The following is a 17,156-nucleotide window of genomic DNA, read 5'->3' as shown; positions in this document are numbered from 1 at the left end:
TGCATTCTGTGTTTCAGGCTCTTACTCAGAAAGAAACAAGAATTGTTTTTCCATGCCTCACAAGAGTACTTCCAGGAAAAAAAAAGGAATTGTGATGTGATCAGTAGGGCTGTATTCATACGAAGAAATGAACCTGATGGCACAATGGAATAGTACCAGTGGCTAACTAGGAACCAAAACCCAAAACCAATCCTCTCTCTTGCCAGCCACAATGATTAAAGTACCACATTCTAAGACAAAAAGGAGGAAAAGCCGGGCTAGGAAACAAGAACAACACGAGACAAAACACTACTGTATTCTTTCTTAAATGTCTAAACATATCTGAGTTGAATAACAGTTACTCTCCAAATTAAAAAGGCAGATCCCCACTTGCACACTACATAAAAAAAGGACACATGTATACACAAACAAAATCTTGAGGAGGAAAGGCCAGAAAATGCCAGATGAAAGAAACAAAGCAGGGTAGAATGACAGAGGAAAACAGATAGCAGCTGGAAAGTAAAGGATCAGACAATCACCATATAATTCCCTCCATGGTTAATAGGACACTGGAAGAAACAACTGGCCTCTAGAAGAAAACAAGAAGGAATACAGGGAAAGAAAATCACTCATCTGAGATGTTCTCATCTTGTACTTATTTTGTAAACATCTTGGTTCAAGAATAATCTTTTTAAAAGTTATTTGTAGAACATTTATTACATTGGGCTTTCAGAAATTCAAGACGATGATTAAATCATAATTACTACTATTAAGAGCAGGTAGTCAGCAAGTCATTGTCTGTCCTCTACTCCTCCTTAACATTTCTGATGGAGGCAAGTACAACATTCTGGACATGAAGTCTCAGGTTTCCCAATAATTCGGTGTCGATTTCCCAAAAGAATCAGTGGGAACACTAAAAAAATCCATTCTTTATAAAACCATACGATACGAGTCTCACAATTTTTGGCTAATCTCTGGCTATAACCAGAGTCTTTTTCACATTAACTCTGGAACTGTTTAGTTTAAAGCATAAACTTTACAGTTAGCTACTGTTTCCATAAAGATCATGACCTGGAAATCCACACTGACTCATGAAGCCAGAAAAATAAGTCATATGAGAATGCAAAAATGGTATGGCTTAGGTGTACATCTAGTTTTCTTTTAAATTTGATCTCTGTGCTTCTAAAGCTATATGCAGACACTGAGCAGAGGGAGGAAAAGATTAGAAAAACCTAGAATGAAATAATATTAATACTTCTACAGGGTGCAATGCTGGCTCCAAGGAACTAAAGGATAAAATCTCATTGAGCATACTGACACTGAACTGCACCTGCATTTATAACAGCGGGATCAATATTTTCCTGCCTGTAAGTTATCCTACGTGAAAAGGTTGATTTTGCAGAATCCCAGTGGTTCTCAGCCACCTATCCTGGAGCTGAAAAGTCCAAACAAGACTTCCTATTTACCATTCTCACTTATTTCTCCTAAATTTGAGATTTTTAAGAATTTATTTGTCCCAAGGAAACCGAAACATATTTGACATTTGTCTTTACAAGCAGCAACTTCTTAAAAGTACAGTTTTACACGAAGCCTCCTTTCTGTTTTTTCACTACCACAAGCATGATAATTCATAACTTTGTCCCCAGGTAAATTGTTTAATAATTACTGGGTAACCTTCAGTTTTGATTTTAACCACCTGAATTAAACAGTTTGCACTAATTTGGAAGTGTATTTTTTTGCTCATTAGTTTACATTAAAGGCTGGATTTCCAAAACTTGCATCTGTAACTCCTGTACAGTTTTTAATGGGAATCAGGCATGGAAAAAGTGCCAACGGTTTGGGGGAAAAAAAGTATTATAAATGGAAAGAAATGACTGTATGCAATATGCAGGAACTCAGTACCTGTATGAGTGAGGCAGCAGCTGGAATTTGACGGTTGAAATGTTTCTGTCTTTGTTTCTGTTGTACCTTTAGGGCAAAGCCTGAACCAAGAATTCCCTGTGGAAAGAAAACACACTTTTTTTTTATTTTATTTTTTTAAGGGTAGGAAAGAACCACACATAAGCTTGCCAAATTTTGTTGTATTAATAAACTTCTATTCAGCATCATAAAATCCAACTAATTATTTAGAGGAAATGACTTAATACAGCAAAGTTTTTAGACTCAGTTATTATTACTTGTTGAAACGAACAGTGAATGCTACCATGCTCTGATGCAAAGCCTGTTGGATTCAGCTCCTAAAGAGGAAGCAGAAATTATATTTCATACCCTCTAAAAGCCTCACAAATGCTTGTGAAGGGGAATAACAGAATAGGGAAAAATATCAACCTGATGTGCTTAACTTCATTTTTATGAGAAAGTAAGCTTTGGTATGGCATGATTCAGGTCATGTGGTATGGTAATTTCTATTTCCATATGTTAATCCATGGTGGGAGGGGAGGAGAGAGGATGAAGAAGAGGAAAATGCATATTTCAAAATGGTCAGAACTTCAGTGATTTTGACATAAGCCCACCTAATTCACTCTCAGGACAAGGACTAACAGCTTTGGATGGTGTACCACCTGAACTAGACTCCAAATGTAGTGTAGCTATGAAGTCCAAATTTAAGTAAAGACCAAGTCATTTATGTAGTCATTTGCACAGTTATAGACATATTTAACACAAGTTTTATTAACACAGGTAAAAATGAAATCTTCTATAAATCAGCTTACATGATTACACCTACTCATAATTCTTTTTCTACATATAGCAGAAGGATCAGAGCAGCCAGGGATCTTGGCTCAACCTCTAAGAACTGTATTAATCATCAAGTATTTTGAAAGGAACAAGAAATGCCCTTCCTCTTACGTTCATTTAGTAAAGATCAAAGAGGTAATGATGCTCAAACATCACATATTTGGGAAATGAAGGATCATTTCTAGATCCAGAAGCCATACCAGTTGCATTTAGCCACAACAATTACTTTTGACTGTGATCTCAGCCAGATCCCCTTACTTAAAATGGCAACGAGACAGTATGCAACAGATCTTCAAACCCTAAATTCCCCCCTTGGGCCAACTCACAAGAACAACTCGATTCAGTAAAGAAAATCCCACTGATAAAGGGGTGTTTGTTGTTGTTTTGCTTCAACAAAGATTAGGGAAATCTGACAGGCAAACATAAAGCACGGCTGTGAAGGCATGGCTGCCACACAATCATTTATAAAACTCCTTTGTTGGTATTCAAGTCTGATTTTAAAAACCCTACCAAAACAAACAAACAAATAAACACACCACCACCACTCTTCAGTCAAAAAAAGTAGCTTTGGGCATTTTTCATACAAATAATTTCATTTACCAGATCTCTCTTCTAAAATAAATGTGAAAGATATTAGAATGAGGAGGGGAGAAACATACGCTCTAATAGCAAATTGATGCTGGAGAGTTTAAAAAACTACACTTAATTATCCTCCTCTGCAAAAGGTTATGTATCTTTAAAGTAAGTAACTAATTTAAAAAAGCCACTGGAATTTTAGTAGCTATTATTTCACATTGTGAAGAATTTTTGTGAAGGTACTGGCGTAAAGGTATTCTCGTCCACCTTGTACTATCCCCACCACTTCTCTACCACAACTACACAAATATCTGCAAACACAATTGTCCTTGTCACTGAACTGAAAAACCTGCAGAAAAAAAAATCATTTTAACCACGAGTTTCAGGTGGCACAAACATTTTAAAAACACAATTCAGAGATATTGCTGAATTTGTGAAAAACATACCCTTAACTACCCTTGGCACTGAATATTTGTGTTTTCAAACCACAGCTTAGGTTTTGCTGACTGTGAATTTACCCTTGGTACTCAAGTGCCTTGTTTCTTGTTTGAAAGTATTTGGGAACCTGTTTTCAGTGCAAACAAAGTGCCATAACAGTTTTAAAAGGTCAGCTCTAGGTCACTTTTGAAAATGGGACTTTGGTCATGAACAGATGCTAATTTGGCAAAGAACTGCATCAGTGTCCCTAGCTGCTGATTGTTGTCTCTCTGCCAGTGACACCTTTTAGTCAGCTTTTCTAGAAGGAGGATGTGTATGAGAACTCTACAGTTCACCTTGGACCTAATCAATTGAGTAAACTATGAGGGAATGCCTTAAAAAGCCAAAACATCGCCAAGTCGCTGAGTCTAGAAGTAATTAGAAATAACTTCCTTTACACTTCTGAGATGGGCAGAAACAGTACTTTGAATTAAACATCTTTTTCTCAAAGACATCCCAAACCTAGTGTTGCATACAAATACACTGCATATTTACTTAGTTACTTTCTACAAGCACATAGATTTCAAATACAATATAAAATTTTAATACAAAGCTTTCATGACATCAGATTAAACAAAAGGTTAAAGAATCAGTAACAAAAGTTTCCTCTGATGACTAATGAGTCAACGCCAAACTGACAGCAAAAGTGAAAGATAACCTACCGCAGGTAGTGCAAAAAATGAAATTGCAAATACTGAAAAACAAGATGCAATGGTCTTTCCTATCCAAGTCTGAGGCACTTTATCTCCATAGCCAATAGTTGTAACAGTCACCTGCAAAGAGAAATATAGAGAGTATTACAGCAAGTATTAACATGGCAGTTTTGGGTTGTTGTTCTCTCTTCCTTTTGTATGTATTTTAAAGAAACATTAGCTACATTCCTAACTCTCCCAGTGACACACTGTGTGAGACTAATGAAGGTATCTCTTCTTTCCTGGTTTGCTTCCCCATCTAATACCAGTTGGAAAAACATAAAGGAAGTTGAATCACAACAAGATACACGTTTAAAATCTTCCAAAGTAAAACCATTAGTTTATGTCTTCATGGCTGAGGCAACTGTACAGCATATGAAGTTACTGGGATATAGGCTGCCTGCCCATGTCACACACTTTCCTAAGGGAAAGGCTGCCAACAGTTCTGAACTGGTGATTTTGTTTATGGGCATGAGATGTTTGCTGAAAGTATTACAGGGCTGTTGCATAAAAAGAGCAAACACATACTGTAACCATGCACTATGCCTGGGGTCAGACATCAAGCGTTCTAGAGATAATATTAGTATAAATAGCAAGAGAAGCTGAAAAATTTCCATGTAGTAAAGATCCTGAAAACAGTCTCATGAATCACCAATTCATATAAAACACTGAGAGCAAGAACAGATAATTTAAAGCACACATGCAGGAAACATCTGCTGAGTTTTGCCTTTCAAAACACTGAAGCAAAGATTACCACCACAGTGATGCAGCATAGCAAGGCTTAATGAGTAATTATTTGCATGAGCTCAAGGAAAGAATGTATTTGTTTGAAGCAGAAGGATACATCTGGCATCTGAGAGCAATTTAAATTCACCTATTCCACCAGCTATTTCTGAATTTGGAAACTGGAGAGATTTTTATCTGTGACTTCGAAGAAGGCTAACTAGATCAGAGCATGGGAAACCACACTCTAAAGCAGTTGAAGCTCACCTCAATTACTGGCTGCTCAGACTTTCTTCTGACAATATGGGTCTCCAGCTGCCCAGGACACAGAAGTTTGTCCCACAGTAACATACACAGGCCATTCCCACCCTGTCCTGCAGCTAGCTCACCTACCTGTCTGCTCTAACACACACTACTCAGCACCTGCAGAAATGCAGGCAATGCCCAGGGCAACATCTCTACTTGAGGACAGAAGGGCAGATTTATATAAACAACAAGATGGTTGTTTAGGGGGTGAAGGGATGCAGAACTTGTCTTTGGGGAAATAAAAGCTCATGACAAGAACTTCAGGGAAGGTATGGCTGTCACCCACTTTAACAATTCTCCATTCCTACTAGAAGATGAGAGGAAAATCCTGCGTATGTAAATTTTGACGTGGGATGTACCTCAAACACACAAAACAAGCCATCCATACTTGAACTGTCCACCCTCCTCTAAGCAAAATCATTATGTGTCAGCCAAACACATGACAAAGGGGCAGCTTTAGCTGCTTGAGGTGGTGATGTTTATTGCAAGTTTATTGCCAGTTGCTGATACTCAAAATATTCAAGAATTGGTTTTTAATTTTTAATACAAGTTTTTAAAACATGGTTTATTTACAAAACTGTTTCATACTCTACAGAAGTACTTTAAATAAGGTAAGTACCCAAGTTCCTTTGCTTGTATTCCCCAAAATTGTTATTAAAATACCACTTTAATTTAAGTCCTGATGAGGGGCTGAAGGGGCAATGTTATCTCCTTACCTACATAAGAGGGTGGTTTAAAAAAAATTCCGAAGTCTAATTACAATTTCACATTCAAAAATACAGTATAAAAAAAGGAAATATAATTATAGGAAAAGTTATGGCCGCCAAGACCTTCTTACAGAAAAGATTATTACAGAAAATCGTTGTTTATTCCTTCATTTTTGAAAAAAAATTATAAACCCTTGTAACTGAAAAATTTTACCAACTATTCTGTGTTACAGTCTTCAAATCATGTTAATTAAGTAGAAATGTAAAAATAAATAGGTGCTTTTGAGCTGACTAAAGTATAACTGAAGAATAATTCATATACATCTAAGAAATGATTGTCTCCCCTTTGCCACCACACCCCTGCCAATCCCTTCTGAATTGGTCTATGTGAATCATCAGTGACACAAAAAAAGTATTTCCTGTGATGTTTGTTTAGGAGGGTTTTTAAAAAACATCTTGGAAATTAGGTTGCAAATTAAAGTGTGCATTTAATTTAACACTTTCCTCTGCCCTCTTAACTCTAAACCATCTACAAATTCATTGTAGACCATTTTCTTTTCCCCCAAAATACATGCTGCTGAAACCTTGCATGCCGAGTTTCTGCCCTAAATGATTTTTTAGAGCCAGATTATAACCTCCTAAAGAGTACAATACTAATTTTACAATTATAAAATAAGATATTATAATGGAAACACTGACTCAAATTCCACTCTAGCATAGTAAACATGTTGGCATAATGAAATTAAATTGATACAAGAGTTCACACATTAAATTTCATTGAAAAGTAACATGTAAAACAATTGTTTTAATTAGGAACAAAATCATTTTCATCCACTGACTATTTTAGAACTTTGATCAGATGAACATCATCACAGACTTTGGTATTAAGACTAATGTTGTTCCTATTAAATATGCATCAATAGTCTGAAGGAGAGAATATGAAGCAAAAACCCACACAGGAAGAAGAAATAGTAATGTTCATCTGCACTGAATAGGGAAGGGATTTTAATCTAGGTTATATCAGCCTAAAGTGAGTACAGGAAATTATCAGGTAAGTAAGGATATTCTGTTGATGAAATCCTTACTGTGTGCCTTGCAAAATTTTGGATAGTTACACAGCTATAAAATAGAAGAATGCATGATTTTGAGATATTAAAAAGGCACACAACACAGCACTGAGGAAGTAAACACAAGGTTAAGGATTAAAAAAGCCAAGCATTAAAGCAAATGAGGGAAAGTCACCTAATAGAAAATACCTTATCTACTTCATTTCTAAATTTACAGTACTGCAACTTCAAAATCAATTGCAATAGATATTGCTCTGCATACCAGACACGACTCAGAATTTTCTGATCCACTTAAAATACCTATCTTGATTAAAGCAAATAATACAAGAGCAACATTCAGCCATATACCAGAAACATTGACCAGCTCCCCGACTCCATTTCAACTGAACTACAGTAAATTTCAGAACAGTCTGAATGCTCTTCTGTACACCTAGGTGTTACAAACACATTAGAAGCCCATTTCTTGACATCTTATTCAGTCAACTGCATTCATGCAGGTTGAATATAATGTACAAACTTTCCAAGCTGCTGAAACCCCGGCAGCACAAGTGCAAACAGATTGATGTCCTGCATTTATTTTCCTGTGAAGTATGCTATATAAAGCTAAAAAAACCCCTACTGATCTTTCTGGATTTTGAATTCTTTTCCAAACGGCAATATTCTTCTTCCTTGTACACATAAAGATGCTCATGATAAGAACAGATTCACACAACTGAAATTCTTCTTTCTGATCCCAGTCACCTCTATGTGCATTGCAGCACTCTGAGAAAATACAAGCTACATCCTTCAAATGAACAAGCTAAGAGACTGTTCTACAGGTCACAAATATTTTGAAACACTGGAATTAAAATTGCAATGCAAAGCTGGAAAAAGGACTTCCTTGTCACTACAATTACAAACATGTGAAGGAAATGTTTGGATTCTTCTTGTCCTTAAAATATCAAAGTCACTTTCATGCAGTTATCATTGCAGGCTCACACCATCGTTTTCGATGCAACTGAAGTACATGAATGAGACATAACCACATCTGAAGGACACTGAAACACTTCTAATAACTTAGGATATGGAATGAAATGGAACTGCACATCCAGTTGCAAACACAACCAATAGAGTACATTAACTTCAGTGTCATGTCTCTCTAATAATATATCCTCAGTTTTGCCTAAACATTGCTTTTGGATCTTAGTTTAATACCTCCTCAAGGTGTCATTTTCAGTCATTGCCAGTTTCAAACAAATTATTGCTCACTCTAAATCTCCCAGTCAAAAGATGGCCCAAACTAAACATCTATACTTGTGAGATCACAGAGATAAACAAGAAGAGTCTTTTAAAAGACCCATTTCGACAGGAGCACAACTTGTACTAATTACTGAAATTTAAATGAAAGCTAAATTCTTTTATTATCATTATTTTTTCTAGATTCCAACATGGAAAATTATCTCTATTTTGAAATACTTTGTTTCATCAAATGAAAAACAACTGTTAATTCTGTATTATTCTAGATAAAATGTTTGTTCCTACCTCCTTGTTATCTTTTGATAGAGGTTTAAAGATTTGAGAATTAGGAAAAGAAACTCCAAGAGTGTTCCCTAGATGTAAGAAAATCTACATCTGTACTTTGTAAGTAACAATTTTAAAAGGTTTCTCCACATCTACCCCAAAGATCTTCATTGAATAAGAACAAAATGTAGTTGGAGCTGCTCATGGAGTTAAAGCTCAGAGATGAGAAGGCAGCTGCAAAATGAAGAGATGGCATGCAAAAAGCATTTTAAAATATCTTCATCTTTCAATCACTGCTCCAACAATTCCTAAAATAACCAACTCCCTCATAAAAACTCAAACACGTAATTCCAAAAATTATAATTAAAAAAAATAAAAGGATACAATAGATCTATAGTTGGTATTCTTGACCTGTAAACCACGTAGAGATTAAAAACTTCTGTCAAACACTGAAGTCAGCATACAGTCCTCAATGGTTTTTTTAATTAAGAAAAGGGGGGGAAAAAGGGTTCTGAATAACACAAGATCTCTTTTATGAAGCTATTTTTAAAACTTATGTGCAACTATTTTATAAATAAAACTAGATGTCTTCTAATTTAGCAAAAGTTTTATGCATGTGAAGTTTCAAGTGGTATTTCCTGCAACTTTTCAGCAAAGTTTTCCCCTAGTTTTGATTTTGAATTTACAATAAGTACATACTGATAGGCTTTGCTAAATAAGAATTGGTTTTATGCACGTTTAGAAGTAAGCAAACTTGTAAATTTTTTGTTGAATTTGGTCCTTAGTGAGAAAGCATATCTTCTAATCTATAAAAATTAAAGGCACAAGAAATTCTTAACCAAAGCTGTTACTTGCAGAAAACTGCTTGATTCAATTCAAAGCAACAGGCACAGTGTAATATCCATGCATGGCTATATTCAATAATTGCTTGTGGCAAACCGTGCTCATGATCAAAGAGACTGTTAGCACGGACCACATAATGGTTTTCCTGAAGGATGTTTGTTCCAGTGTGAAGGTTGGAAATTGTGTACTCATTCAGTGGATATCAAAAGAACAACTATTCTCACTTGGTCTTGGGCATGATTGAAATGAATGCTAAAGGAGGGGGGAGGCTTCAGGAAGGTGTGAGAAAAACCCAACAACAACAAAACAAAAACCCATAAACAAAACACTGAAATCCACAAAGCCCCCAGAGGCAGTGAGCAGGTAACATTCTCTGAAGATAGTTGTCTCTGATAGATTCAATGAGAGCAATTATAATGTTTTTTTAAAGCATCTTTTTTTATTTTGTTTTTAATTAATTCATGGTTTTATTGTCCCTCTATATTAGGTCTTTAAGACTGTCAGTCTGGACACCAAGGATGACATAAGCAGACTAATTTTGAATACTGGCACTGGGGAGCTGAAAGATGCATCACGTTACTTGTATTTTACTTGCTAACACTAAATTTGTCTTTTGAAAGACATGCAGATATGCAGCCACTGGCAGAATTATTTATACAACTTGCACTGCATTCAAAACCAGCAATAATATAGACAAATCTTTATGCCATAAGATAACCTTAGGTTTCTTCAAGAAGCCCATAACTGACTTGGTGAATAGCTACAGCCCAGAGTTCTCAAGGAAATTCAAATAAAGCCCAGGAGGCCAATTTACATATGAAAATGGAAAAGCAATACAGATTTATAAATAACAACGACAATGACGAACATTTAATTAGAAGTTATGAACCCTATGGGTATGCCTATAGTCAGCAAAGCACAGTAATATAAAAATACACAATTCCAGATGCAGTTTAGTTGTGGTAACACAGACCTTTTATATGGTTTATTTCAGCTATATTACGTGTTCTATTACTGCTGCCCAAAGAACTTGTTTAGCCGTGTACACATACACCGAGATAACAACAAAGTGCAACACTGTAGAGTGAGAAAAGGGCTGTGAAAACGCTAACAAGGACTTTTTGAAGCATTATCTACTAGGTAAGGCAAGTGCACTTTCAGAGAAGTGAGATCAGCTGCGTTGCCAGATGGATCACCCATCTATGAGACAGGAGCTGTGAATTATCCTCTTCCGCATGTTCACTTCAAAACAGACTGAGACAGGTTTTCCAGTGACCAGAATTTCTGGTGTTTGAGCGATTCAGAAAATTCTGGCTAAAACATAACCAAAACTTCTGTGATTTAACACTTTGAGAAGGCTTTTGTATGAGTTTAGACCTTCATTAGGAAAACTTCTTGTGACCTCCCAGTTATGCATAGAATCCTAGAATGGTTTGGGTTGGAAGGAACCTTAAACACTACTTAATTCCAGCCTTCCACTAGACCTGTTGTTCAGAGCTCCATCCAACCTGGACCTGAGCACTTCCAGGGATGGGGCATCCACAACTTCTCTGGGCTAACTTCTTCACTATCCTAACTTTATAGGGCTCTTTCCTAGCAGAAAGCATGAAGAATATTACAGTATCAAAACAGCAGATATGGATGGAATCGAATCCATTTCAGTTTTGTTCTGCTAAATCTTTTTTAGCAGTTAGCGGAGACATATCAGAGCAGGAAAAGGACACAAAATTCTACTTTTAATATTAAAGAAATTACACTATGTGTTCATTGAATGCAGTCTCACACTTGAAGTGGAATGCTGCAACACAATAGAAGCTATAACAGAGAAAGAATATTATGATAATTAAATTTATTGATTAAATAAGTTTACTGTAATTAGTAAGAAAAAATAACTGGCATGCCTAACTGAGCAATAATTCCCTGAAAGGAGAATATTTCAATATCCTGACAGATCGTGTTGCTTCTGTGGAAGGTTTTACTGTATTTTTAGTCAGCCAATCTGGTCTGTCACATACTCAATTTTTAATGGCTACGCCAATGACAGCATGTGTTTTTAAATGCAGCTACATCTGCCACTGTTAATTACTGAGTCATCTGACCACTGTAGTGGAAAATAAAAATGCCATAATGACATGAAAGCATTGAAAAAGCTACTTGACAGAAAGCCACTTCCCTGTGCTACACATTAAGTCCTCTGATCCTAAGAAAGCCTGTATTTAACCATGGCAGACAGCAAGAAGAAAGAATCCTGCAGCAGATCACAGTAGCAAAACAATACAACAAAATCTGTTGTATTCAAAAAGGGCTACATATGCATTTCAGCACCAGGACTTGCTCATCAATAGATCCTGAAACAGTAAGTGGTACTGTTTGTAGAGAGAAGACCATATTAGCACAGACACAGAGAACTTTATTAAAAATATTTCTTAATATATATTCTTATATATATATATTATTAGTGAAACAGAGGTGTTAGCCCTATCATTCTTGTACATATGACTTATTATAGTCTTATTTTAAACAAAAAAAAATAAAGAAAAACAATGCCTTTTGATTTAAAGCAACACAGAAAAAGCTCTAGAAGAACAGCACATTTTGAAAATGCAAGCATGGTATCATTAGTGATGCCTATGCATTTTAAAGATCTGTAGCACTTAAAATGATGATGGTTTGTTTTATTAAGGTAATAGAATTAAAGCAGATAAAAACAAGTTATTGCTTGAATGTTAATGATAAGGAAAAACAGCTTCCAGAAAGTACCTTTCTTTGAACTGTACTATGAAAAGGAAAGGGAAACAATTACAGACAGGAAATCCCAGAACAAAACAGCCAACCCAGTATGTGTGTATCATGTGAGAAAATAAAAAGAGGGAATTGTTACTATTGCAGAAGAAACAAAATTAAAATGTTGACAAAAATATAATCCCAGAATAGAGCTGCCTCACTATATGAGTACACATAATAAATGAAAACAGAGAGACAACTGTCACTAGCAACATCAAGAAAGCAGAACTTTATTAGCAGAGCTAAAAATACATCTACACCAAAGTGTGGCAGCACCTCAGAGAAACCAAAGAAATCTCTAAACAAGACGGTGTGTGGATACAGCACAGGCAAATGCCAAATAAGGATACTATGTGGCTTCCAAAGCAATATAAACACTTTAGAAGAGTCCTGTGACTGGATTTCCCAAGTATCTTAGATGCTTCTTGCTCTGGAATTAGTCCCTAAATGAACTGGGAATTACCATCACAGATCAAATTGCAAAACATAGATATCTGCTTTAGGGGAAAAAAACCAAACAACAACAAAGATGGGAAAAAGAAAGCCTAAACACTACCCCCCAGAAAAACCCCAACTGTGATTTAGGAAGACTCTTACCATCTTAGACAGCTGAACACTACCATGAGAAAGGTAGCAAGAAGTAATCACTGTAACAGTAGGGAAGAGAGGATAAAAAATAGAACGCATGTTTCTAAATTTTTTGATACATAATTTGATCATTTTGGATCTCAAAAGACTACAAACACCAAATGAAACTCCTGATCATCTACAGTATTTTCATAGTTTCACAGAATTACAAAACCAGAAAGTGTATTGAAGCAGTAAGAAGCCATTTCAAAGTGATGTTCTTACTCCACACTTGCTTGAATTTTACTCCACACTGGACAATGCTAACCACTTTCAGCACACGTGAAATTGCTATACTTACCACTCCCCACCACAGGGCATCTGCATAGCTGCCAAACTCTGTTTCTCCAGAATCATTTACAGCATCTTTCTCGGCCAGGTATACAAAATAAGAGGAAAAAATCAGGCCCAGAAATCCAATGTAGAGAGTAGTTATCAGTTCCTGCAAAGAGAATAAAAATAATGGCATTATGACATCATTGAGATGCTTAAATTACCTAACACCGATGGGTTATAAAAGATAATTGGAAGAGAAGAATGCAATTTCAGCAATTGATAAACATTGACAGTGACTGTTGGCTGGGCAATTTTTAACAAAAATCCACTGAGCTCAACATTGAAAGTATTTACAGCACAGTTGATGACTTGGCCCAGCATATGCATTGCCAACAGGCAGTCAAAACAACCTCTTCACAAGCACCAAAACACTTCTGGTCCCAAAAAGTACTTGGATAACTTTTTCAAACAGTGTCAGATTCAAAACAACTTCGGAATTTAGATACATATTTTAAGAAATATTCAGACTAGTTTTCACAAGTGTCATTTTCTGTTGTTATAGCCAACTACAAGTCAAAATCTGCCCAAGTCAGTGAATATTTTAGGAATTTTTTTCCCCTCGAACAAGGCAGAACAACCATACTTGGTTAAAATAAAGTATAACCAACTATATTAAGTACAACTGACATCATCAGCGTGTCTGTATATATGTCATTCTGAATCTAAGGACATTTGCATCAACTGTGTCATTCCTCAGCCTGATCAATACCTGCTCATACCTGTCTGTGTATGAACACCACTGATCCCAGCAGCCTCCACGTGCCCCCCTGACGATCAACATGCAGCATTCGTAAAATCTGCAGAAAACGGATGCCCCTGGAACAAAATTTTCAAATTAATGAAGACACTAAAGATGTTAGGGAAGAAATAGAGAGGGGAAGTCTGTGTCTTCCAAAGTACCATTTTAAGAGACGTATAGTATTTTATGTTAGACTTGGCAGCCTGTCTCTTTTCACTCCATTCACTGATCTTTCATCTTGTTTGTTACGAAGACAGCCTGGAAAGATTGTGCAAGGGAAGGACTGACCTTTTTACATAAGGTTAGTAAGGATAACTCAAGGATTCAGGATTTTGGACACAAACAGAGAATGCTCTAGAAATCATTCATCAATGCACATTTGACCTGCTTACCAGGATGGGAAACAACATGCAGAATCAGCTAATTAAAGAGTTGATTTCCTTACCTTTGAGGAATTTCACAGGCAATTTGAACCAGAGAGTCCAATAATATTTTAAAATACCCTTTATGGGAGTCACTGCAATCCTTGGGTGTTCCTGCAGCTAATGTGCAGAGCACAGTACAGTGTCATGTACTTTATTGTTCAAGAAAACCAAATGATGTGACCTTCCTGAGCACAAGGTGGATTCAGGAATTCACAACCACTAATCCCAGACATTTTATGAAGAGGTAGCTTGAAGACATCAGAGATATGAAGCACGAAAGGGTTGCTATAAAACTGAGCCACAAAACTAAACCAGGATTTGGGTAGAACCCAACATGGTGGGGAAAGGGGGCAGGGGTATGTGCATCTCTGCCCCCACCAGTCATAAATGCATTACAACAAGATTTTATTTTCTCTGCACTTAGTGGGATCATTGTTTCACACCTGTACATGACTGGTGATCTGCTTTGTTACAGGACACTGACCAGAGATTTGTTTTCTCCTGCAAGAATTGAAGTAGGAGGTAAAAAAAAGAATCCCACCTTACTCAGATAGCACTAATTTCTTTTATTGCTTATAATTACCTGATAGCTGAGGTTGCAAAGACTTGACCTTTAGAGCCCACACAAAGAACTATCATGGAAGCAACAACAACAATTAAATCTGGAAAATAAAAGTCAATTGAAAAAATTAGTTTGTAGCATCTTGCAATATTTCTGCAAGGATATTACTAGAACCAATTCCAATATTACTTTAACAAATTGAACAATCACTCCTAATCATATACCAAGAGATCTCTATTGTACCATGTAAAGAAAATATACTTTTCAGATATGACAGAAAAATTTTACTGGGACGGGTCTAAGGTGGCCACAGTCTAGATGAATTAAGAGTTACTCTAATGCAGTCTGCAATCCCTATTAGCAGGAGGAATTTCAGCAGTTTCTACCTATTCTCTCTTCCGTGTATTTTCTTTTCTTTTCTGTGTTAGACAGTATTTTCACTGACAGAGACTTGGGGTTTTTGTATATAAGAAAACTGCCTTACTACCATTTCATCTCTCGAGGTCTAAAAGGGAGAGAAAAATCGGAATTAGTGCATAAGTCTAATTTAGTTTAAGTCAGTCAGGACTGTACTGTAAATCTCCATGCTTCAGGTCTAGTTAATTTTGGAAAGGAACTTTGTATTTTGGAGAATTAAATAGCTCTTGATCTATAGCTGGGAAAGTGGAACTATGTTTTGCTTTCCAGACTGAATTAAATTGGATAATGTTTCAGAACTCATGGTGTTCTAGGTCTAAGGAGAAATGGACTGTGTTCAGAGTGCAAAGATACAGTCAAAGGCTTTTTAGAGTTGCAGTCACACCTGAGATAGTTGTTATTTTTATATATGTATGGATGGATACACAGAGAAGCTAAACTGAATTATTTTATGATTTTAAAAATACTCAGGTACAAAATTTTGTAATTTATATTCAGCAAAATTGTAGATAGTTTATGAAAACCTATATCCTGTACTAAACAACAAATAATGTTTCCAAGTAGTTGAAATAACTATGTCACTGATCAAGAATTACTATTCTTCTATAACAATACTCCTCTTCCAAAATCTGGTTTATTTAGTCCATTTATATTTTAAGTACTTTATGGCAAGGGTCTTTACATACTTCTCTCAATACTGGCTAACAAAATATAGATTGATTTTGAATTATTGTGTTTCTTTCAGGGAAATTTTTAAGTGAATGACAAACGTTCTAAAAAAAATAATCATTCGTTGCACATATGGAATATAGGGATGTAATTTCCAAGAACACTGAAATCATTTTGGGAAGCCAACTGAGGTGAATACCAAGAAAAGTCAGGTGTCCAGCTCCAAATGCATCCCTGAAAATCATATTTTAATTCAATTGATACACAGAGTAACTACAGTGCATCTATTGTGCTCTACCATGCAGTAAACAGTTCAATTAGAGTGCAAAATAAACTCATAATAAGTTACTCAAACGGTTGCAGGGGCAAGAGGGAGGAAAGGCTGTTCAGTATCTTTAAAAAACACAATTGTAGCTCTTGTGCAGTGTCTGGGATCCTGAGGTCACAGGAGACAGGACCATGGCCAAGACTTATTCCTGGCAAAGCTTCAGATCACTTGTGAAAAGAAAACACTCTGCTCTTCTGGGAAAACAAACCAAGCTACATTTGTTCTCGACAGTGCCATGAATTCCTGAAGGGAAATTCAGATCTACATTCATGTTAATGACAAGAGCTCTCGCTCTAACTTGGCTTCAACTACTGCAGAAATCCAACTCCTAAAACCTTTCAGGGCAAGTTTTACTCATTGTTTACATCAACTTTGCAAGCTGTGCATACTCACCAATGATTGAAATAGGTTTCCTAGCAAAACGAAGCCTTCCCCATACTCCAACATATTTACTGCGGCATCCTGCTGACCATAGCCGAACCACATACTCTGTTCCAAAGAATACCACTAACACAATTTCCTAAAAGAAACAGACAGGGAACTAGGTTAATTCTCTACTGTACTTATGTCTTTCATCTCTTTTCAGAATGTATTAGGACATGCTAAATAAAACGTAAAATTAGGAAGGTGACAAATATGTCAACCATACCAAAGTGATCTAAA

The 17,156-nt window shown here is 36.1% G+C and overlaps 1 protein-coding gene across 5 annotated transcripts in view; it reads right to left on the bottom strand.

Moving 5' to 3' along the window:
- Positions 1–17,156, bottom strand: part of KCNQ1 (potassium voltage-gated channel subfamily Q member 1) — a 340,982-nt gene that overhangs the window by 237,985 nt on the left and 85,841 nt on the right. For all 5 annotated transcript variants that reach the window (XM_051804015.1, XM_051804017.1, XM_051804014.1 and 2 more), the window contains 6 exons: positions 16,887–17,013; positions 15,101–15,179; positions 14,073–14,169; positions 13,319–13,459; positions 4,431–4,541; positions 1,882–1,977 (listed from right to left, as the gene is read on the bottom strand). In XM_051804015.1, coding sequence (XP_051659975.1) covers positions 1,882–1,977; positions 4,431–4,541; positions 13,319–13,459; positions 14,073–14,169; positions 15,101–15,179; positions 16,887–17,013 — 651 coding nt within the window. The remainder of the gene's footprint in view (positions 1–1,881; positions 1,978–4,430; positions 4,542–13,318; positions 13,460–14,072; positions 14,170–15,100; positions 15,180–16,886; positions 17,014–17,156) is intronic.

The sequence above is a fragment of the Manacus candei genome, unplaced genomic scaffold, assembly GCF_025592945.1.
Source record: "Manacus candei isolate 608988 ecotype Guabito, Panama unplaced genomic scaffold, ASM2559294v1 h1tg000060l, whole genome shotgun sequence".
Lineage (NCBI taxonomy): Eukaryota > Metazoa > Chordata > Aves > Passeriformes > Pipridae > Manacus > Manacus candei.
The sequence above is the reverse complement of the archived record's forward strand: the minus strand, read 5'-3'. Positions and strand labels throughout refer to the sequence as shown.